Source organism: Periplaneta americana, chromosome 1, assembly GCF_040183065.1.
Source record: "Periplaneta americana isolate PAMFEO1 chromosome 1, P.americana_PAMFEO1_priV1, whole genome shotgun sequence".
NCBI classification, from domain to species: domain Eukaryota; kingdom Metazoa; phylum Arthropoda; class Insecta; order Blattodea; family Blattidae; genus Periplaneta; species Periplaneta americana.
The window spans coordinates 99614478-99639006 of NC_091117.1; the positions used below are offsets into that span (position 1 = coordinate 99614478).

The window sequence follows — 24529 nt, forward strand, 5'->3', positions numbered from 1 at the left end:
ATTTTATTCACGAAATAGTCCTAATAATGTCTCCGAGGTCTGAGATTTCCCTAATAAATCTCAGACCTCTTGTGACATTATACAGTAGATAAGGCTACAAAACAAAATAAACAAAAGAAAACTACATATTTTTATATTCACTTGGCACTTTGAACACTGAGAAAACTCCTCTTCAATTGTTTTGGGGAGGTGGGGTTATTTTCTTTTCCACTCGCAAAATAATGTTGGGGCGATACCCAATACCGATGAGTATTACTTGCATGCATAGTCAACATAAATTCCGTTTTCTTCCGTTTTAGTGATAACAGCTTAGATATAACTGCCTTTTCTATGTTTTACAAAGTTTCCAACAGCCAATGATTGAGTATTTTAATTTCAATGGTCTGACATGGCCTGCATACAGTCACAACGAAAGAAAACTTAGCGTTAAGGATTACTTTGGCCAGAGTCAATGCAGCCCCTATCCATGTGAATAGATGCTATTAGTTTTAGATGTAAAATACTGTCAAGAGGTTTTACAATAATCAAAAATATTGTTTACATACTTGTATGCCAATTTTCAGCTTACAAAAAATATACTTACTGTACTTGCATTTTTCAATCACCAGTATCGGTTGAGAAGAAGGAAGTTTTCACAATATTAATTTACTACTTCTGCAACAATAAACGCCATGAATATCACAGTTGTCCAAAAATACCATTATAGGCAATCCTGATAGAGGGAGTTATTCTTAAAATATCTGACTAGTACGGCGCGTAGAAATGGTTGATGTGGATGAAACTCGCAGTGCGAAAAATGTTTAGAACCTTTTATCGTGTATGAGCCAAAGTAACACGCGCAATCTAACTCCGGTTTACGTCTATGAAGATTAGAAGAAATGAAGTACTCTAATACAATAAAATATTAATTAACTTGCATAAAATAATATGTACTAAACTGTCTTGCAAATGTATTATTGCACCATATCATCATTATAAATATTCCTCTAGATGGCAGTAGTGTGTTATGATAAGCTATTCTCTTGTTACCAGTTGTGCCAACTATACAATCTTTATTGAACTCTATGGACGATTACCAGTCAAGAGGCTTTGTTGATTCAGTTTCATCTTTATCAAAACAGTTGCATTCCACTTCAGTTATCAATATATATTAAACAATCTCTGATTAGCGACTGTCTATAATCTCATACAGCAGAAGCTATAACACAACCTAAATAATAAAAGCAAAATAAATGGTAGAAAAGTTTTAATTAAGGATGATGAAGTAAACCTGAAACATTTTAAAAGGTGCTATTATTGAAAGTACAATATTGCCAAAAAAGAAACAAATGCTGGGAAGGTGATAAAAACAAATGCTAGGGAGGTGATAAAATTGTAGGATAAACAGCCATGATTGGTTGAAACACATCGTTCCGTACTGTTTTATTGGTCAAAAGTAGTATGACGTAGTAAAAGTGTAATAGTCTTTGTAAGCACGATTATTTTTAAGTTATAAAATTAACGCTGTTGTCCACTCGACTTCTCTCGTTAATTTTTCAACCCAAACGGCTCCCACAATTTTCCTAATGTCACATCCTAGACGGCTCCCGCACAATCAAGGCCATGGCGTGTTGGTAGCAGAGTTTCTTTAAGTCAGTGGAAGTGCTTTTCATTGCCAGTCCGGATAAAACCAGCATATTGAGTCGTATGTGTAAGGAAGCGGTGGTGATTGAAAAGTTTACATTTAGGCTTCCTTTCCTTTTTAGCGGGACAGTATGCATGACATTTTAGAAACATTTAGAACATAACCACTCGCACAACTGACATAATTCAAAATTATAAATTTTCACAAGTGAGGAAGAACTCGTTTTAATAGAGGCTGCGTCATAAGTCGCTACCCAGAAAATGCATACTGAGGTAACCAAACTCACATGCATATAATAGTACAACTTAGTTACATGCACATGACAGTCGTACTGGTGAAAGTGTCCGCCATATTCTTCTTAAAAATTAGGATCAGCTCGTTGCGAATCGCATATCACTCAGTAATTTTAGGAAGGTGGCGATTTTACAGTTGAATTCCTTTAATAATGGAGGTTAATAAGTGAAAAAACTACTAATAACTATTAGTTACCTTTGTGACAAGATTTATTTGTGTAGCAATAAAAATCATTTATCATAAAATATTGGATCATGTGAGTTTTGACAATGTGCCTTTTGGAACATGACAGTTTAGAAAACGACCATTTTGGATAATGTGGGAATTACAGTAATCATTTAAAATATTAAACAAGAATATTATCTCCAACAATTTTATTGTAATGTCCAAAATAAGATGGATCTTAGTTTTTAAAATGCCACAGATGTGGACAAATATTTTTTCGCGAAGTATAACATTATAAATTATATCATGTCCGTCGAGTTAATTCTATGGTAGCGAGTCTGCCTTCAGACTAGCCGGCCCGGATTCGATTCCCGGCGAGGTTAGAGATTTTCGAGATAATTTTCTACATCGGGACTAGGAGAGATGGCGGTGCACAACTCTTAATCACTAGATTGCGCACCAATATGCCTGGGTAAATCCCAAACATCTATGCAGTGTATATGACGAGAGGGCATATGTCACTCTTGATGAAGATTCGTCCACCTATCAGTCTCCTAAGTGCTATTCAACAGGAGTAGGCTACGTGCCCGCCCAAGTTTCCCCTTCTTCCTTCCTCATCTCCATCGTCCTCATCCCTTAACTTATACTTACACAAACACTTACACATACATTCACCCTAGTACACTACATAACTCTCCACAGATACTACACATGCACAGTGTGGCCCACCGAAATGGTGTGCAACTTGAAAATGGGTTACAGTACTATCTATCTGCAATATCCGGAACCCGCAACACGTACATGAAAGAAAGTAGGCATTGGATACATAAATTGCCTCATAAAAAGTACATATTTATCATAGTTAATATGTTTATCCTTACTATGTTTTTATTTAGGTTGCAAGGGATCCTGTTACATTAATTCACAGTGGTAATAGATTAAGTCAATGCGAACACCTTTTGTCAGATACGTTTTTGATGCGTCAATTGGTTTCGAGAATAAAAAATGTAACGTGTTGTAACACTGCAACGCTCTTTGAAGTCATTGCTCTGCAGTGAGGGTGAGAGTAACTGCAGTGATCCACTTTCTCTACACAACAGATGGAGAAGGGTGAGAGGAGTACCGATCCCTGATTGGTCGAGAAGCGGTATAGAACAAGACATTCAAGAACCAACTAATCATGAGAGTTTTGACACAAACTGAGTAGTTTGTCACCTGTTTTCTCAAGGATCATGTGAGAAATGTGGGTAATCGTCTTTTGAATAGTGCTTTTTTTAATTTGGTTTATTTAACGACGCTCACAACGTCTTTTTAATAGTGTTTTTTATTTGGTTTATTTAACGACGCTCACAACTGCAGAGCTTATATCAGCGTCACTGGTGTGCCGGAATTTTGTCCCGCAGGAGTTCTTTTGTATGTCAGTAAATCTACTGGCATGAGCCTGTCGCATTTAAACACACTTAAATGGCATCGACCTGAGCCGGGATCGAACCCGCAACCTCGAGCATAGAAGCCCAGCGCTATACGAACTACGCTACCGAGGCAGATTGAATAGTGTTAAATGATGTACACATGGGAATGTACCGCTATATCATTTCTGAATTTTTTTTGGAACATGTGAGTTATGACTTCAACCTGCTCATATGTGTTAGAGTTAAATCACGTAATGACCAAAATCTTTTCCTCTTGTTATAGAATTCAAGTTCAATGCTAGAAACGAGTTTCGGTGCACCTCTTTCTGACATCACATCCAGTCTCACTGTTGGTCCAAGAGGTCCAATCTTGCTTCAGGACATCGTGTTTCTGGATATTTTGGCACACTTCGACAGAGAGCGCATTCCAGAAAGAGTGGTTCATGCTAAGGGTGCAGGTGAGTATTATTTGCAACATGAAACTTCTGCACGATGAGAGCACATCAAATGTAAAATATTTTCCATTTTAGGAGCATTCGGATACTTCAACGTAACGAATGACATCACCAAATACACCAAAGCAGTTGTGTTTGATTCTATAGGAAAGGTGACAAATATATCTGTTCGCTTCTCACTGGTAACATACGAGTCTGGCGCATCTGATACACGAAGGTGAGTTTAAGCAATTAATATGAAAAAATTTATAACAATAGTTTATCCTTCGCCCACTCCATCTATTTGTATATCCGCCCACTCACCCATCCATTCTTTCTTCCGTTCATCCCTCCATCCAGCCATCCATCCATCCATCGACGTACCCACCCGTCCATCTACCTATCATTCTATTAATTGTTTATCAGCCTAAATTCCATTTATTTATTTTTTAAATTTATGTTTGAAACAGATGTATTTGCTGTCCAAAACGTAAGCATCAAAATAATCATAATTTCCAAGAGACACGTCCAGAAAGTAAGTTTTCCCGGGACCGTTTAAAGAAATAAAACTCAATAGGCCTATCAAGTTTGTGTGAGGATAGAGTTGAGCTCAAAAAATTTATCGGCGTCTATCACAGGAATTGAACATATCATCCGTTGTAAGGAGGTTTGAAATTTCCTAAGTTTCATTACTGTAAGGTGCCGGATGTTCATGAGATGTTAGTGGCCAAGCAACAGGTCCGCCACGGCCAACCCACCTGCCTGGGAAGGCACTGTCCAGGAACGCACGAACATTATGTGCGAGATTTGTTGGAAGGCAATCATGCTGCAACCACATGTATTGCCTTACTGCCAAGGAAATCTTCTCCACTAAAGGCAGGAGAGTTTTCTGGAGAAAGTGAAGGTAGGTTTTGCAGTTGAGACGGACTGAAAGAAAGAAGTGACCAACCAGCATACCAGCTGAACAAACAGCACTCCAGATTCTAACGTCGTCAAGCGGGATAATAGCGCAACGCCGACCCTAAGTGTCTGACAAATAATGTTAGTTTTGGCATCTTCTACCATCCCTTAATTGAATGCACGAACTTCTGGAACAACCGGTATATCGTATTACAGCAAATGGTTCTTCTTTCAGAACAGGTAGCAGTGCAAGTTAATTCCGCGTACTTGACAGGTACAAAGGTGCGGACAATATTTACTTCCACCTCCAAATGAAACGGCACATATACTTTGAAAGAATGCTGGATGAAAGCTCTTCAAGCAAAAGTTACAGGCCAATAACTGGAAGTAGGAAATATACCTGGACTAGTGAATTAAGTGCGTGTTGGTTTATCTTGCTCTCTAATTATAATCCATAAGACTACATAGTATACTTGGCTCGAAAACATGACGACCTTCCCTCATCCCCTTCACCATTTAACTGCAGGCACGCGCAAGGGATAAACCCTTAGCTGAGTTGCCAATTCTTGAAGTCATTATCATATGCAAAAGTTTTACAAACGTGTTCCGTGAAACCGAGATTTTCAGCGATACCATGATCTTTGTAATATACGTTAATTTATAATTACTAAAGCAAAATCGGTATAAAAATTAACAAACTTACTTAAAAAAATGTGTACTTATATTTCCACTAATGTTTTTCCCAAATAATAAACAAAGATATTCAAAATTATATAATGTGTAAAAGGCTTATGTTATTCAAGTTTCATATTTAACTAAAGGTTTTGCGCGGGTAAAATTTTCGGAAACTTTGGTCATAAATAGTAATTTATAGTTCTGTTTACTCTCGTGTGCTATACAATATTTTATCCATTACTGGTGTCTAAATTTAATTTCAAATTGTAGGCCATTTTTTGTGATGTATTGTTTGTGAAGAAGCTATAAATTAAAGAATATGAATTCTGTTGTTGCTAGTGTATTGGTTGCCATGGAGAGAGTAACTTAAAATTTTAATTCAATGCTATGAGTTAACTTTTAAGTCACTGCTATGAATAAAGTCATTGTTAGGTTGCTAAGGACGGTGAAATAAAGACGAGTTTAGATTCTGATAATTCCGAAACTACTGGATGGAACCGAATGGAATTTTTCTGCATTCTTAACACAACGTACAATTCAGGCCAGAATCATGCACCTATCAAATTTACATTTATAACATTTTGTCTAAAAAAATAAGCAATAAAACACCTTGAAAGTTTATTACAAATAAATTAAAAGTATAATTAATTTCGTTAGAAACATGTATATGCATGGAGCTATCTTTAAGCTTCTAAACACACAAAAAAAAATATTTAACGACGCTCTATGAAGTATTAGGTCATTTAGCGTCGATGGGATTCGTGATAGCGAGATGGTATTTGGCAAGATGAGTCAGAGGATTCTCCATATATTGCCTGACAATCGCCTTACGGTTGGGGAAAACCTCGCAAAAAACCAAACCAGGTAATCAGCCCAATCGGGAATCGAACCAACGCCCGAGCTCAACTCCGAACCGGTAAACGAGCGCCTCAGCCGACTGAGCTATGTCGGTGGCTCACGAAAAAGTTAAACTTTGTTTGAGTTACAAGGAAATAATCAATTTGTGACATAGAAAATAAAAATGGCTATAGTATAGTATGGTCCAGCATCTTCAGGTGAATTAGAAGGCCCTGGCTGCGGATAACCTACTCCACCACTCGTTAACCACGGCCGAAAAAAATCAGACATATCGAAACGCACAACAGTATGAAACAAGACCTCGACTAATAGCTGAAACGACTGACTGTAAGTGGGTAAAAGCCATCAGGTATTAGAGGCAAAGACAGCTAGATTTGGCAATGCTGGGATCTATTGTATTTCTGCCACGCGGCTAGGGGTTGAGGAGTGGATGGGGGCTTATGAGAGTTTAACAGTTCCAAGAAAAGAGGCCGTCATGTTTCCGAGCCAAGTATACCTATACTACTGAACCTCCCTGAACAAAGGACACAAAATTTGCTTTGTGGAAGTGGATGTAGTGAAATGGTGCTTCTGAGCTATAAAGATTATGTGCACGGAACGGCATCATTATGGACCTTATTCTGGCCCAGGGCGTACGGATATAAGGTTAATTATTCATAGACTATATTGGCGTGATATCATGTTTGATGCTTGTCACAGGTATATATTATAAGGGAACACCCGCATCTTGTTTGTGCTACAGTTGACGTTCTATTCATGATTCAAAACTGTACTTCGTAGACTCTTCACAATGCATTATAGTGACTATTTCGTTTATATGACGTCATTCCATTTTCGACCAATGAAGTGTAATGAAATTTTGAATTCCAACCGATCACAGTCACACTTTGCGATAATTTTTGCAGATAGATTTATCGCTATCAATTTATTGCATGGTCCTTCTTTTGTTTAGTCGTTGTAGCCAACTGTTTCCCCGTAAATTGATGATCATGAATACATTAAGATGCTACTACACGGTTAAACTTTTCTTTCAACTTTAAAGTAATGAATGCAAGATAGATATTTAATATTAATTAATATATTTACTCAGTGAAGACGACGTTCAAAACGACGCACCATGTAGACACAAAATCTTCATGCATCTTAATTGAACGTGCCTTTTAAACTTGATTCTTTCAATATTCTTCCCAGATTGCACGCATACGCGATTGAAATATTGAACTGTGTAGATGCAGCTTTAGTTCTGTTACACACTACAGCGAGAATGCGTTTGTCGAGCTATAAAAAGTGCTTTCTTGTAGCACTGATTGTAACGGTCGAAGTAAGGCACAGCTGACATTGGTCCTGCTCCCACAGGTAACTTAACCTATAATTGTAGCCTATAAAATTTGTATTTTTTTAAATTAAATTAAACAATTAATAGAAAGTCAGATGTTCAAATTTATGTAACATCATCGCATATCAAACCCAAAGACCTTGCATAGTGATAATAAGGTCTATGATCATACTGCCTTCCGTATGGCGTAATAAAATTCGTGTTTTAATTAGTCCTATCTATACAGAGATGGCTTCACTGTGTAGCAACATGTCTCGCTGTGAATACATAAGCATTGGTATATAGCTGTCCCCACTGTTACTGTTAAATTAAATTATGATTTCAGCAGATAATGAAAATGTATTTATGTTATAATAATAAGAGAAAAGTGCAGTACATGTAATTAACATTGTTAAACCTGTATTTCGCTTTTCGCAATTGGCATTACTGAATACATCGAATTTCTTTATTACAGTAATCGATATTCATCTACGAGTATTTCAACTTCACAATGTCTGAATAGGTTAAGTATTCGTTAATATACAATTATTAACATTTTGTGATCGAATTTTATGGATATTTTATTTACATTTTTATTTTATTCACGAAATAGTCCTAATAAATGTCACTCGAGGTCTGAGATTTCCCAGATAAATCTCAGACTTCTCGTGACATTAGCCCTACTACAGATAAACACTGATACTATGATAACTTTTCTTAAATTTAAATGATTTATTAATTTATTCAATTTATTTACTTTTACTAGCAAAGTTAAGGCCATAAGGCCTTCTTTTCCTCTCAATCAGTATAAAAATCCATAGCAAATGTAAATAATACCAATGCAAAGAACAATGGAATAATAATAATAATAATAATAATAATAATAATAATAATAATAATAATAATAATGATAATAATAATAATAATAATAATAATAATAATAATAATAATATAGTATTAACAATAACAATGCCTTGCTTATGTACTTATTTACCACATCTCATCTTTATATTGGTCAGTGTTTTCTAAATGGTTCAATAATTTGTAAAAAGGATGTTTTTCCTTCTTGACTTCTCGCACATTATTTTGATAATTAATAGATTAGTATTATCTAATATTAAAATGTGTTTTGTCTGACAACATGAAATTCATTGCTTTGACTATAAACAGTTTACGATTCACGAGACCTAACCCAAAAATGTATTTCGTTTGATCACGTGAAATGATTAGTAAGGATTCCGAAAACAGAATACAATTTTGGAATGAAGGCTGTACCCACTCGTAAAATACATATACATACTCCTAAGTCGCTGCCATGCTATTTCTTCTCTTGTACATTTGAATAAAAATCTGAACATTAAGAAATATATTTCTGTTCATTAGTCATGTGCATGTTTTACGCAAAATAGATCTATAAGCTATGTATTGTTTAATTACACTTAGGTATCTGAATATATAGTTCAATTGGAATCACAACGCAAAACAACTGAATTATGTAGGTCTATTGATATTAATATTAGTACTGGTATTACTAATTAATTATTAATTACTTTCAAATTTCACAAGCTTAGGGACTTCCATTTCATCAGTTTCCTTCACTGCAAACCAAAGTTATTGTTGCTAACATAAAAGAAAATAACTGTCATTTGTCATATTTGTCAGTACTTGAAATTCGAAACAAAGTTGGTAAACGAAAATTCAACCTGACATCTAGAAAACCACTATAATCCACTAGAATGTGTAGTAATATGGGGTAGAAATGGTTAGGTTTCACTCTTAAGGTATTAAGTAAGCTGATCCGGACTATGCATGGCTGCAAATGAAAGGATATGCCACGAAGTAACTTCCTGTTACATTCAGAATTTTAATCATTATTTTATATTCCATTTCAAGTATATGAGAACGGTGACGTGTTAGACTCAGTGTGATGGACATCATCACTGTCACAGTCATTATCATTTACAGTCTTCATTTTTACTTGAGTCACAAGATAAGTCTTGAGTAGAAAGGTTCTTAGCGTAAGACAGTCTCATATCTTTATTATTTTATATTCAGAATTTCCCACACTGTCTAAGATAAATTACATTAAATTAGTTTTATTATGATTTTCAAGGGATTTCTCAGCTAAATCAGTGTAAATACCACATATAAATATTAAATGCAGAAAATTGGTAAGTTAAAATAAATTGTTTCAGGGATCCCCGTGGCTTTGCCATAAAATTCTACACTGAGGATGGAATTTGGGACTTGATTGGTCTAAATTCTCCAGTTTTCTTCATCAGGAATCCCCTATTATTCTCAAATTTCATCCACTCACAGAAAAGAAACCCGGTTACGAATATTAAGGTAAGAAAGTAAAACTTATATGTTTTATGATTTTTTCAGACGAATGTTTGTGCTAAAGTTTGGAACGTTATGTTATACAAACCGTTTCAGAAATAATACTTTCTCTGCAGACACTGATTCATAAGTTACTTTACACTAATTAATTGAGAGAAGGAAAAAGAGATTATTCTAAAAAATAATCGGCTAGCATCAAACATTATACCAATCAGAAATTCTATTTTCTAGACCGAAAATGCAATCCTATCAGAGCATACATTTTGGGAATCTGTTTCATCACAAATGTGAAACATACATTATAACCATATTATACACTTGCGGGTTACATCGACTGTTCCTTCTCTTCATCTGTTTGCTCAGGAATGTTGTAAATATCTGTTCTTCTATAAAAACTGAAATGAAATTAGCTCATTATGTTGCAGGATAAAGACATGTACTGGGATTTCATAAGTTCAAGACCAGAGACTATTTTTCAAGTGATGAACGTTTTCACGGATTCAGGGACACCTGATGGCTACCGTCATATGAACGGACATGGTATAAATGCATTTAAAATGGTGAATGCTACTGGAGAAGCTGTGTACGTCAAGTTCCACTACTTGGTATGTGTTAGCTAGATTCGAATCTGTCTGACAGTAACATGAACCAGAATTTCCTTTGCTTTAATAAATCTCTCTTTTTTCTTTCCCTCATTTACAAATTCATTTGTATTGTTTTTCTCACTTAATTTATATCATATTCTATGAACGATTTTATTATCATTTTTCTGTGCACTGTGATCCACGGCTAACGAGTCTTCTCTACTCATTTTCCGACAATCTCTCTCTCTCTCTCTCTCTCTCTCTCTCTCTCTCTCTCTCTCGAAAATTGATCACTCTCATTTTTTGGACAGCGTCAGCGCAACACTGTCTAAATTCATGCATGCCCAGCCGGGACAGATCTAGCCTTCAAACGAGATGTAACAGTGACGTAGGACCACAGAATACCATGCAGGTACACGCATAAAAAATATTCTACCTCACTGTCGCACCTTGTTTGAAGGCTGAAGTTGCCCCGGCTGGGCATGCCTGCTACATCACAGATAAAATAGAGGTCTATATTATGCATTGCAATAAGTTACTAATAGAGGGCGGATCAGAGCGACCAGGTTCCGTGACTTCATGTTACTGATGCAGAGAGCAGAATGTCTCGGCACATGTTCCCTAGGTACAGACAGTGGCTAAAGAATGTATTTATTTATTTATTTATTTATTTATTTATTTATTTATTTATTTATTTAACCTGGTAGAGATAAGGCCATCAGGCCTTCTCTTCCCCTCTACCAGGGGATTACAACTACAATATAATGAATACAATTACAATTATAATTACAATTAATATTGAATTTACAAATACAATAAAAATCAAAGTACTAAAAGAATTAACAGACTAATAAAAGCTAGACATTTCATTGTAAAAAGTAAGAAGAGAGAAATTATTTTGTATTAACTAAGTAAAAATTAAACCTACTCTACGCAGTAAGAAAATGCTTAAGAAGTTTGCTTTTGAACGCTACTAAATTCCGACAGTCTCTGATGTCACTGGATAGGGTATTCCACAAGCGCGAAAGCGAGATTGTGTATGATGATGAATACGATGAAGTCTTATGTGTTGATATGGCTAGTATGAGGCAATTTTGCGTGCATGCGAAGAGATTATGATATGATGACAGGTAACTGAAACGGGAGGCAAGGTAGGTAGGTGTAGAGGTGTGAAGGACTTGAAAAAGGAGAACAAGAGAATGAAAATTTCTACGTTCCTTAAGCCGTAGCCAGTTTAGACTTTGGAAGGATGGGGTAATGTGGTCAGCGCGACGGACATCGCAATACATTATACAGTATGTAATAAGAGCATCATGTTCCGCTTCGCAAACAGGTGGCGTATGCTACTACTAGTGAAAGCAAATGTGAAGTTATTATTTGGGAATACGATGTATCCGATGAACTACGCATAGTAGTGGACCTATAGTTAAACAGAGCAGTTAGGAACAAGCGTGTGCTATTTGTGTTGTTATTTATAAACTTTCAGAATGCCTAAGGAAAAACGTGTACAAAGTGAAAAAGTGAACGCTTGTACACCAGTTCGGAGGTAATATCTTCAGCAGTGAAGGAGAAATAATTACCTGTAATATATGTAAAGTGACGTTAAGAGCTACGAAAAAATGGCACTTAGAAAGGCATTGCAACAGCAGACATCACAGGGAATATATACAAGAGAATCCGTCAACATCGGATGCAAATGTAATTGTAGGAACATTTATACCTAACTCTACTGGAAAGAAATATGTACAAACGTGTGAGACGATAGAAAATGTGAACCACACAACAATGGCAACTGTATTTTCTAATGCCATGAGTATTTTGTGACCTACTGGTATAAGGTATAATAATGTACTTGTTTTAGTCACAGATGCTGCGCCCTATATGATAAAGGGGCCAAGGACATAAAAATAATATATCCTAAGTTGGTTCACCTTACTTGCTTAGCACATTGACTCCATAGGGTGGCGGAAGTATACTTCGCACGAAAACATGACGACCTTCCCTCATCCCCTTCACCAGTTAACTGCAGGCACGCGCAAGGGATAAACCCTTAGCCGAGTTGCCAATTCTTGAAGTCATTGTGATTTGCGAACGTTTTTCAAACTGTGTTCCGTGAAACCCCGATTATCAGCGAGACTATATTATCTTTGTAAATATACCTTAATTTGTAATTACTAAAACAAAATTGGTATAAAAGTGAACAAACTTATTTTAAAAACACTTTATATTTATATTTTCACTAACATGTTTTGCCTAAATAAACAAAAAAATGCAGACTTCTATAATAAGTGTTAAATTCTTATGTTATTGAAGTTCCAGAATTTTATACTTAATTAAGAATGTTGCGCTGGTAAAATTTTCTGAAACTGTGATCATTGAATAGTTATAGAATTTATAGTACAAAGGAGTAAAGTTAGATTTTATCAGCTTCGCCTTGGGTGATAATTTCCACGAACGCATAAAATCTGTTTACTCTAGTGTGCTATGCAATATTTTATTCATGTATGTAAATTTAATTTTAAATTGTAGGGCTTTCCTTTGTAATGTGTTGTTGGCAAAGAAGTTCATATATATTAATTTTACTATTGCTAATATGTTGGTTGTCATGTAGAGCGATTTAAAAACCATTTAATTCGCTGCTGTAAGTTAGAAAACTTTTAAGCACTGCTGTGAATAATGTCATTATTTAGGTTGCTAAGGACGGTGTTGCTGTTGGCGATATCTTTTTCGCGTGCTGTTCACATACTGTTCGGCGAAGTAAATCACGTATAAAATCGTCTATCTTACCGAATTCTGTTTTAATTTGTTTATTTTCTCTTTAGCTGGTGAACCGTAATTCTTAATTTCTATGCCCATATATCCAACTCCGCCGGTTGCGTCCGATGTTAAGTGATTAAGATTTATACTTATTAAACTGCCTGAACTTTCGATTACTTTATGGATAGAATTTCTAACGTTGACACAATTTTAACACTTTGTTTTCTTAGCTACGCCCCTCTGCAAATAAGATATTCTGTTTTCTTCGACGGCGTTATTTGTTCTTGTCGTGATGACCTGGATCTTCAGGTGAATCAGGAGGCCTGGCTGCGGATCATCTGCTCCAACACTCATTAATCATGGCCGGAATAAATTAGACATATTGAAGCGCACAACGGTATAAAATAACACGTCGACAAAGACACTGAGAACGGGTGAAACCCAACAGGTAGAGGCAATGACTAGATTTGGCAATGCTGGGATCTATTGTATTCCTGCCACGCGGCTAGGGGTTGAGTAGAGGATGGGGGTTTATGAGGGATTACCAATTCCAAGAACAGAGGCCGTCATGTTTCCGAGCCAAGTATAATTCGCTCTTCTTATAGTGACGTCGATAGCTTTATAGGCAATGTTAAGACAATTTTTCTGAAAGAACCTTCCCGAATACAAAAATTCAAGGAAATCGCTCCCAGGGTTCCCTTTCCACCAAACCCCATAATAACAAGATGGGGTAGTCGGCTGGAGGCTGCCTTCTATTATGCCACATATTATGTTCAAATTGTGAAAGTGATCAATAGTTCAGATTCTACAAAGGCACATGTAATTGAAATAGCGAAATTCCTTATTTCAGATGAACCTGCGAGCTGTTTAGATTTAATACAGAATAACTTTCGTCCTTACCGAAAGCCATAACGTTGTTACAAACATCTGATTTACACATGCCAAATGCTATAAACATATAGAAGAAATATCTGTAAAACTTAAGAAAATCAAAGCCGGAAGTTACGAAAAAAGTGAACGAGAAACTTCAGAATGTGTTAGCAAAAAATAATGGTTTTTCAATCCTGTGTGGCGTGAGAGATATGTTGCTGCAAAAAACAAATAGAGCCCTCGAGATCAAACAGTGAAAGAAATATATCAGATATTGATATTGATATTCCTTATATATTATTCGTATGCACCTATTACGTCTTGCGATGTCGAAAGGAGTTTCTCACGATATCATTTTTGTTTAAGTGAGAGACGCAGAACGTTCACTTTCGACAATCTCCGCATGTACATTATTGTCCACTGCAATGCACAGACTATGTAGTAGGCCTATTCACTTTACACGTAAATAAAAGTAGTGTTTTATAGCGGAGGAGAAATTCACAGCCGTTATGTACAGCACAGGGTACGCATTCTTTTGACACAACTGTACGGACATTGCAGGTATACTTGGCTCGGAAACATGACGGCCTCTGTTCTTGGAATTGGTAATCCCTCATAAACCCCCATCCTCTACTCAACCCCTAGCCGCGTGGCAGGAATACAATAGATCCCAGCATTGCCAAATCTAGTCATTGCCTCTACCTGTTGGGTTTCACCCGTTCTCAGTGTCTTTGTCGACGTGTTATTTTATACCGTTGTGCGCTTCAATATGTCTAATTTATTCCGGCCATGATTAATGAGTGTTGGAGCAGATGATCCGCAGCCAGGCCTCCTGATTCACCTGAAGATCCAGGTCATCACGACAAGAACAAATAACGCCGTCGAAGAAAACAGAATATCTTATTTGCAGAGGGGCGTAGCTAAGAAAACAAAGTGTTAAAATTGTGTCAACGTTAGAAATTCTATCCATAAAGTAATCGAAAGTTCAGGCAGTTTAATAAGTATAAATCTTAATCATTTAACATCGGACGCAACCGGCGGAGTTGGATATATGGGCATAGAAATTAAGAATTACGGTTCACCAGCTAAAGAGAAAATAAACAAATTAAAACAGAATTCGGTAAGATAGACGATTTTATACGTGATTTACTTCGCCGAACAGTATGTGAACAGCACGCGAAAAAGATATCGCCAACAGCAACACCGTCCTTAGCAACCTAAATAATGACATTATTCACAGCAGTGCTTAAAAGTTTTCTAACTTACAGCAGCGAATTAAATGGTTTTTAAATCGCTCTACATGACAACCAACATATTAGCAATAGTAAAATTAATATATATGAACTTCTTTGCCAACAACACATTACAAAGGAAAGCCCTACAATTTAAAATTAAATTTACATACATGAATAAAATATTGCATAGCACACTAGAGTAAACAGATTTTATGCGTTCGTGGAAATTATCACCCAAGGCGAAGCTGATAAAATCTAACTTTACTCCTTTGTACTATAAATTCTATAACTATTCAATGATCACAGTTTCAGAAAATTTTACCAGCGCAACATTCTTAATTAAGTATAAAATTCTGGAACTTCAATAACATAAGAATTTAACACTTATTATAGAAGTCTGCATTTTGTTGTTTATTTAGGCAAAACATGTTAGTGAAAATATAAATATAAAGTGTTTTTAAAATAAGTTTGTTCACTTTTATACCAATTTTGTTTTAGTAATTACAAATTAAGGTATATTTACAAAGATAATATAGTCTCGCTGATAATCGGGGTTTCACGGAACACAGTTTGAAAAACGTTCGCAAATCACAATGACTTCAAGAATTGGCAACTCGGCTAAGGGTTTATCCCTTGTGCGTGCCTGCAGTTAACTGGTGAAGGGGATGAGGGAAGGTCGTCATGTTTTCGTGCGAAGTATACGCGCCCATTTTGTACTTCTGGAGTTACCGTCTCTGCTTCAACCGTGCCCACCACGGCTTCAACATAAACAGACTATAGTAAATGGTAAGTAAACTTGTAAGAAGAGTCACTCTGATCCGTCCTTTGGTTATTATAACTTATATTTGCAGACAAAACTTGGAGTGAAGAATTTGAATAGCAAAAGAGCTATAGAACTCGCTGGTTCAGAGCCGGATTATGCTACACGCGACCTGTACGACGCCATTGCACTGAAGAATTATCCGTGCTGGACATTATATATACAAGTGATGACGTTTCAACAAGCGGAGCAATTAAGCTGGAATCCATTCGATGCAACAAAGGTGAATATACACAATTTCTATTATAAATTGTTAAGTAATGTATATATGAACGAATGATTTCGAAGTCGTTTTGGATAAAAAAAAAAAATGTCGAGTAAACATGCGTCCTATTTAGCTCCGGTCCACAATAAACTGGGAGCGGAAACGAGAACGGGAACGGAAAAATGGTTTAAATAAATATATTTGAATGTGAGCATTCACAATTAAAGAGAAGCTTGCCTTAGCCCGGGAACGGAAACGTGAAAGTTTGCGAAGTTTTAACTTTTCCGTTCTCGTTTCCGATGGTAGCCTACTAGATTCACTCTGTTGTCATCTTAAAGCTATTTGGCCGTCGTATATTTTGTAACAATGAGGCCGTGACATAATTCTTCTTCATCCATCATTTCTAATTAACTCAGAAATTCAGTAGAATCACTTCCAATATATGCTACGTGCATATGTGACCAAATTACTACGTGAATTGAATTCCTAATTATTCTGCGTCATAAATGTTGAAGTTGGTTAACTATGTTTATGTTGGCTGGCTTGTACTCGTGAGAGAACGTCATTGGTCAATTATTTATACTCAAATAACATCAGAATGCTTAATATCGACTTTATATATCATTATTGAAACATCGATATGCATAGCCGTTTCCGTTCTCCGTTTATTGTAAATAAAAAATCTTCATGTTCAAGGCCACCACTTCCCGTTCTCGTTCTGTTTCTCGTTCTCTGTTTATTGTGGACCAGCCTTTACAGCGATTACGTAACTGTTTCGTTCACAAAAAATAGCTATGCTTCCATTCCTCCGAACCACTTTTAGAGACTGATAATCTAAAAATGTACAGCTTACGTTTGCAGATGCATAATTATCTAGCGCTCTTGAAGTCGGAGTCAATACGTCATGTATTATGCATTGTCTTAAGATAATGTTCACACTCTTTGAACATTGTATTGTATTGTATTGTATTGCATTGTATTGTATTGTATTGTATTGTATTGTATTTATTAACATTCCATGGTATTCATACATTGCTTCACAGCTAGAATATGGAACAAGTCAAAAAACTGAATACTACTATAAAGTCTTAATTTATATTCGCAGTCTAGATGAAATATATACAGAAGAGATTTACAATATAGTAGTACAACACAAATTTGTAGTATCAATTTCATGAAGCGTTATTGAATGTCATGAATTCGCCTACAGAATAGAAGGCGTGAGAAATTAGGTACTTCTTTAATTTGGCCCTAAATAATGTTATGTTTTGAGTTTCATTTTTTATATCGATAGGGACGCTATTACAAATATTTACTGCCATTTAACGCACTACTTTTTGACGTGTATTTATGCTATGAACTGTTGAATTAGTTACAAAGTTTTCATGATTACATAAGAGGAAGATTATTAATGAAAAGATATACTGACAAGCCATGGGCATTATTTGTAGTTTTTTTGAAAATAGTCCTACAAGATTCCCTAGATTTGCCACCTACTATTATTCTAATTACTCTTTTTTTTGTAATAGGAATATACTGTTACTAACTTATCTGTGGAATTTCCCCAGAATATTATTCAAAAACTCATTACCGAGTGAAAGTATGCGAAGTATATTGTTTTTAAGATATTGATATTTACTATCTTTTGCATAGTTCTAATAGCAAAAGATGCTGAATTTAGTTTGGGAGTAATTTATTTAATATGATTTTTCCAATTTAACACATTATCAATTTTTAAGCCAAGAAATTTGGTTCTTGTTGTTTCTAATAGGGGTCTATTGTTAACTATTGCGCTAGAAATTTGCGAGGTTGAATTTGGACAGGATTTAAATTGATTACCATATTTGCTCGCGTAATTTGCGCACTTTTTAATTAACTTTGGCCACTCAAAAATTGGGGTGCGTAAAATATGCGGATTTTTCAAATAAGAGGTCCTGTTCTGAGTTTATCTCAATTAGTATATGTATAGGTAAGTATTTACGGTAGGGCTAATTTTCTGTACCGGTAACTTGTCTCTACCAAGGACAAGCGTTGTTAAAGTAGCGGGACTTTGGGGTTTCTTTCTGAAGCAGGTACTTCAGTTGCTGATGAATGACCTACGATGGACTGTAGGGAAGGAAAATCCCTACTACACTGAAAAAAATATGTACGTAAAATGTGTGCGCAAAATACACGGAGCAAAAATAACTTTCAAAATAATCCCTTAAAAAGTAGGGTGCGCAAAATACGCGGGGGCGCAAATTACGCGAGCAAATACGGTACGGTATGTTATATTTTGCAATTCATTTTTATAGTTTTCAGAGAAGTCTGTTTTGTATATTAAAAGTATTTATTTCAGTCACTGACTTCACAGCATATGTTTAAGGTATTAAACCGTTGCATTACATGTTTAAAGGACGTATGAACGTTTTCGTTGGACTACGCCAACATCATCAGATACGACGTACATTTCAGCAATATCAATAATCTCTACATAATCTCTACACATACAATACATATTTAGTGGCATGCAGAATAAATGATGTACGTCGTCTCTGATGATGTTGGCGTAGTCCAACGAAAACGTTCATACGTCCTTTAAACATGTAATGCAAAGGTTTAATACCTTAAACATGTGATTATGTTAGTTTTGTTACAATTTAATACTAATTTATTGACTGAGAACCAGTCACATATTTTGAAGAGAATTTCCTCTGTTGAAGATTGGAATGTGTTGCAGTTATTGGCTGTAATTACTATACTTGTGTCATCTGCAAATAATATGGGATGACCTACATCTTTTATGTCATAAATATTTAAATTTACAAGTGTTCAAAATGACCGTTATTAATAGCAATACATCGTCTGCAACACTGTATAGCATAGATGTCCATTGTAACTCGTACGAGGTAACCCCTGGCGTAAGCAACCCACCAGTGCATATTCTTTAAGGTCGTTTTTCCTATTTTATATAAAAATTTATTGACCTTTGCAGAGCATGCTTGACGTGCAGTATCTCCTGGTTCTATTGACATTTGGACACCCATGCTGTATAGGATGGTAAAACACAATGGTGCTATTCATAGACATTTCGCTAGTCCGCGCTACGAGCGTGCTAAACTAACCCTGACTATCGACTGTTTACGTGTACAGGATTCATATCAGTAATTTATATGATATATCATATCGCTAACACTGGTTTATGAATACGAAAAACGTTAGTTCGCTGATCATCCACCGGAATCCCGCGCTAAGAATGTCTATGAATACGGCCCTATATGTATTAAAAAATTAGTACAATGTTAACAAAGTAGCAAATCTATTGACAAAGACAAAAAAATAAACATATATATATATATATATATATATATATATAGGTGTGTGTGTGTGTATATATATATTGTTAATGCAAGTTATCTTGAACCTTCTGAGCGGGGACAGAGGGGCAGAGGGAAGGAAGCGCGTAAAGCGGGTGGAGCCAACTGAGTTGTTTGCGCATGCTCCGCAGCATAATCTCTTGTCAAGAAACATAGATCTATTTCCTTCACTGCGTACCAGTAGTGTTACCATGGAGCAGCAACCACAGGGTAGTAATTATGGTGAAATCACACCACCGCGGAGAGAAAGTAACGCTGTTATCCATAGCCGAGAAAGAAAAATTATCGCAAATATAATAAAATTAAGCGTTGCGAGGAGGAAAAATTAAACAAATATTTGCTGGAACCTCTTGTTAAGGAATATGAGAGAGCGGCTAAATACTCTGGCAAAAGTATTAGTTCCGTGAAGAGAATTAAGAATAATATTGAATTACAACCGAATGAACCTCACACTACTCAGGAAAGAATAGTTATGTAATGTTTAGAAATTTTTGCTATAATAGTTATGTACAATAGTGTGTGTACTGTGAACGACATAATGAATTACTATTGTAAGTTATTATTTTCTTATAGTTCTACTAAACATATTATTTCATTCCAGAATTAGGACTTGTGTAAAGTTGAAGTGGACGACTTCGATCAACACGTTATTCGGGATACAATCGAAGAATTCTATCGTGTTCAGAAAGTAGTACATAGTCTACGATTAAGAAGATAATTCCGAATGGATGATGCCATTGACGAAATAATTAATTTTGGAACAAGCGATGATGGCAGCAATGATAGGGATATGGATTGTGTATAATTGTAAATTAATGTAAATTCAAATAATAAGCCTGTAAAATATTGTTATAAGAATATGTACATATTAGCTGAAGGTGTAAGTCATGCAGGCCTATATAATGTACAGAAGTAGCTGTAGTAACTCCTCCATTGCCGGTCCCCAGCCCGGATGAGAGAGGAGTGTACACACGATTATATTTAAATACTTACTCATTACAGGTTAATTAAAGCTTGCTACGAAACTATGTTCTCCTCTCAAAACCGGAGTATCGAGAGAAGATGATGTCTGTATTGAACCAAGTTCTTTTACAGTAGAGAACCGTAAGGTAAAAGAACCAACGTTTTCTGAAAAGAGTCACGTTACCCGAGGGAGGGGCATCCTTGCCGTGCCGTTACGTTGATGAGTACACGCCGTACCGAGCAGTTCCAAAGACAGACTTAGGGGATGTAAGGTTCAAGATAACTTGCAATGACAGTACATACATATATATATATATATATATATATATATATATATATATATACACAAGGTGTTTCCGGGCTGGTGTTACAAACTTTCAGGGATGATGGGGAAGGGCACATGTATCAATCTGAGATAAGGAACCCTGGTCTGGAAATGACCGAGTCGAAAGTTATAAGCAAAAATAGTTGTGTGAAATAGAATAGTAATTTCGCACCACGTGTCCTCCTTCCCTTAGTCTTTGGAACAGTCGTAGAAAGATGGTATGGGCAGGATGTCTCTTACGTGGGTACTTGTCCGATACAATCTGTGAGCTTGTCTACTGTTCCCATTGGCTCATCCGTATTCGAAAATCAAGTCTGCATATTCCGCTCTCGTGTACTTCTCCATTTCACTAGGACTGATCGACTGGACACTGCAACTTGTACACATACACTGCTGTCTACAGATGTGCATATCAGAACCAACCATGTCCATTACACATTACGCTATCTGCATTGCTTTAGTTTAATTTCGTGTCCCCACATCTCAGACAGCGCACTGAATGTAATACCTGTAAGTAGACAACGTAAACAACGTCAGATGTATACAGTATGTGTAAGATGTACAGATAAATACACATAAATAAGTTGTACAGAGGAATAAAATTATTTCATTTCCACACAATTATTTTTGCTTGCAACTTTCGACTCAGTCATTTCCGGACCAGGGTTCTTTATCCCAAATTTATACATGTGTCCTTCCCCATCATCCCTGAAAGTTTGTAACACTAACCTGGAAACACCCTGTATGTATACGTATATATATATATATATATATATATATATATATATATATATATATTATATGGATTGTAAACTATAGGAAATAGTAGGCTTACTACGATTTATTTTCGAAGAGACACTTTTTATAATCTTCTAATGTCCATGTCGTCTACGGTAGATGCGTTCCTGATATACTTGTTTCATGAGGGAGTAGCAGGTCTCGAATCTCAGAGCATACGTCTTTGCACGTAGTTCCACAGATTCCATTTTTGTACGATAGCCAACCTCATCCACCCACAGACCCGGCACTTGCGTGCCCTATGCACGTATAACATACCGTCCGGTGCATTTTCAAAATCAAAGTACGACGACAGTCAGAGGTTCTCGACCATTCGCTTTAACGAGTGTGCGACGTATTCCTCAAAGTACAGGCCCAGATAATTCACTGAACAACAAATTTTTTACTTTTTGTCTTGCTCCGAAATAAAAATAGGTGAATATTACTAATATGTGTGCCCTAAATCTGAATTTAAAATCCAAATTGCCCCATCACGTACCATTTTCCGGGGAAAAATGATTGAATTTTTTATGAAAAAACTTTTTGTTTTTTAATTTTTCACTGCTATTGGTAAAATTACAACACACTATGGATTCAAAACGCCACATAATACTTTAAAAATGTGTACTGGGTACAACAATGATGTTACATAGTTTAAAACACAACAACAATAAAAATATTTCATGCGTATATTGAGAAAAATCTCTGAATTTGAACTTCCATTTAAAAGAATTTTCTAGATGACTTCTGTTTGTAACTAGACCCGGGATTGTCTTTTACAAGGAACCAACAATAGTCTGCAAGAAAGCTGGATGATGACCTTCCTTTATATCGTCTTTCCACTTAAGATATTTGCTGATCAAATCTTTTCCCATGCTCGTTGCCTACCGCTCCAAGGTTAGGAGGAAAGAAATCCAATTTAGAATGTAAAAAATGTATTTTGAGAGACATATTACATCCCATTTTCTCATATTTTATTTTTATTTATTTATTTATTTAATAATAACATATACATAAAAACGTTACATTAAAATACCCCGAAAGAGCAAAGCTCGTGTTCGGGGACAGTTCCGTTACATAGATACACATACTTTGTAGACAAAATACTTAAGAAAAAAGCTCACATAAAGATTGTAATAAAATTAGTAAATAATAATACTAATAATAACTGAGTGAAAAAAGAGACGATGTTTAGATTGATGGATTAATATTAAATTATTATTAGTAGTATAATTACTGCAGGTCATGTTGATATAGTAACCAAGATAAAATAGAAAAATACACTTAGGATAGAAATAAACTTGTTTTACAATACATGGTACATAATATATATACAGGGAGGTCTGTCATATAAATTTTTTAATTCTGGATCTGAAAATTTCATTGCTTAAAGTAGTCAATTCTGGATGAAATTTTATTATCGAATTATTTAGCCGTGGACCATAATTTGTACTGTGTAGTAAAGCAGCAGATGTGAAATATTTAGGTTCAACTAATTTAAGAATTTCATTTCGTCTCGTATTATGAGCATGTGGCTGAGCTACAAATTTCGTTCTATATTTATGATAGAATTTCATTAAAGAATATTTATAAATTTGGTCAATTCTAAAAACATTCAATTCAGAATGGATCAAATTTGTTGGATAATCCAGTCGCCTTTTCAAACAAATTTTGATTATACGTTTTTGCAACATATGCACTTGACATGGTTTCCACAACAAGTTATGAGTAGTTGTCTGCCCCAGAATTTCCAAGGAAATTTGAGCAAACATCTTTGAAATCGCGCCATTCCATTTTCTCTGTAACGTAAAGTTTTTCCTCAAACAAAGAGTCAGCCATAACTTGCTGTATTTGCGGACCGATGAAAATGCCTTTTTTAATTTTCCTTCACTCAAAATGGTAAACTTTTCTTTTAAATACAAAAAATCACACTCTACTTTGTTCATTCCATAGACCTCACTTTGAACTGTCATGAAATTTACTGAATAGAAGAGACCAATATCTGTACATTTATTAGAAGTACAGAAGAACATGCCAACAACCATAATAAACCGAAAATAAGTTTTAAACTCATAAAATGCATTAGCTCTGTTTTGGTTTACAACCCCCCAACCCGCGCTAGATGTTTCGTGGGGGAGCACTTGTCGAAAAGTGAAATCATAATATATTTTAAAAACCTTACGTGATACGAGGAAAAGAGATGCATTTTCGGATTCAGAGCACACTAAACCATAAGGGACACATAGTTTTAAGTCGGAGCAAAATTCTTGTTGTTCAGTGAATCGGTATAGTGGTACAACAGATGCATAGTCACGCGAAATGTGGCCTCCCGCTCCTAGAAGAACGTGTACACTTCTAGTTTAGCCAGTTTCAATATCGCAAATCCGATCTGGACGGGCTTATTGAGACGTATACCTTATTTTTTTTCATGGAGTGCAGTTTCATAGAAAGGACTTTGCCGACAGACCTTCTACTGCCCCCTACTAATTGGTTGTCATAAATAAATGTCTTCCTTACTGTAACGGAAATCTTGTCTTCTCCTGTCAGTAACCAATCACAACCCTTGTTCAGAAGAATTGACAGGCTCTCGTCAAATCCACGTGGAGGCAGAGTTGTCGAA

General features: G+C 35.7%; 1 protein-coding gene across 1 annotated transcript in view; it reads left to right on the forward strand.

Moving 5' to 3' along the window:
* The window catches only part of LOC138698668 (catalase-like), a 135617-nt gene that overhangs the window by 63703 nt on the left and 47385 nt on the right, over positions 1 to 24529 (forward strand). The window contains exons 2-6 of the mRNA XM_069824819.1: positions 3779 to 3953; positions 4026 to 4167; positions 9873 to 10023; positions 10443 to 10622; positions 16315 to 16506. Coding sequence (XP_069680920.1) covers positions 3779 to 3953; positions 4026 to 4167; positions 9873 to 10023; positions 10443 to 10622; positions 16315 to 16506 — 840 coding nt within the window. The remainder of the gene's footprint in view (positions 1 to 3778; positions 3954 to 4025; positions 4168 to 9872; positions 10024 to 10442; positions 10623 to 16314; positions 16507 to 24529) is intronic.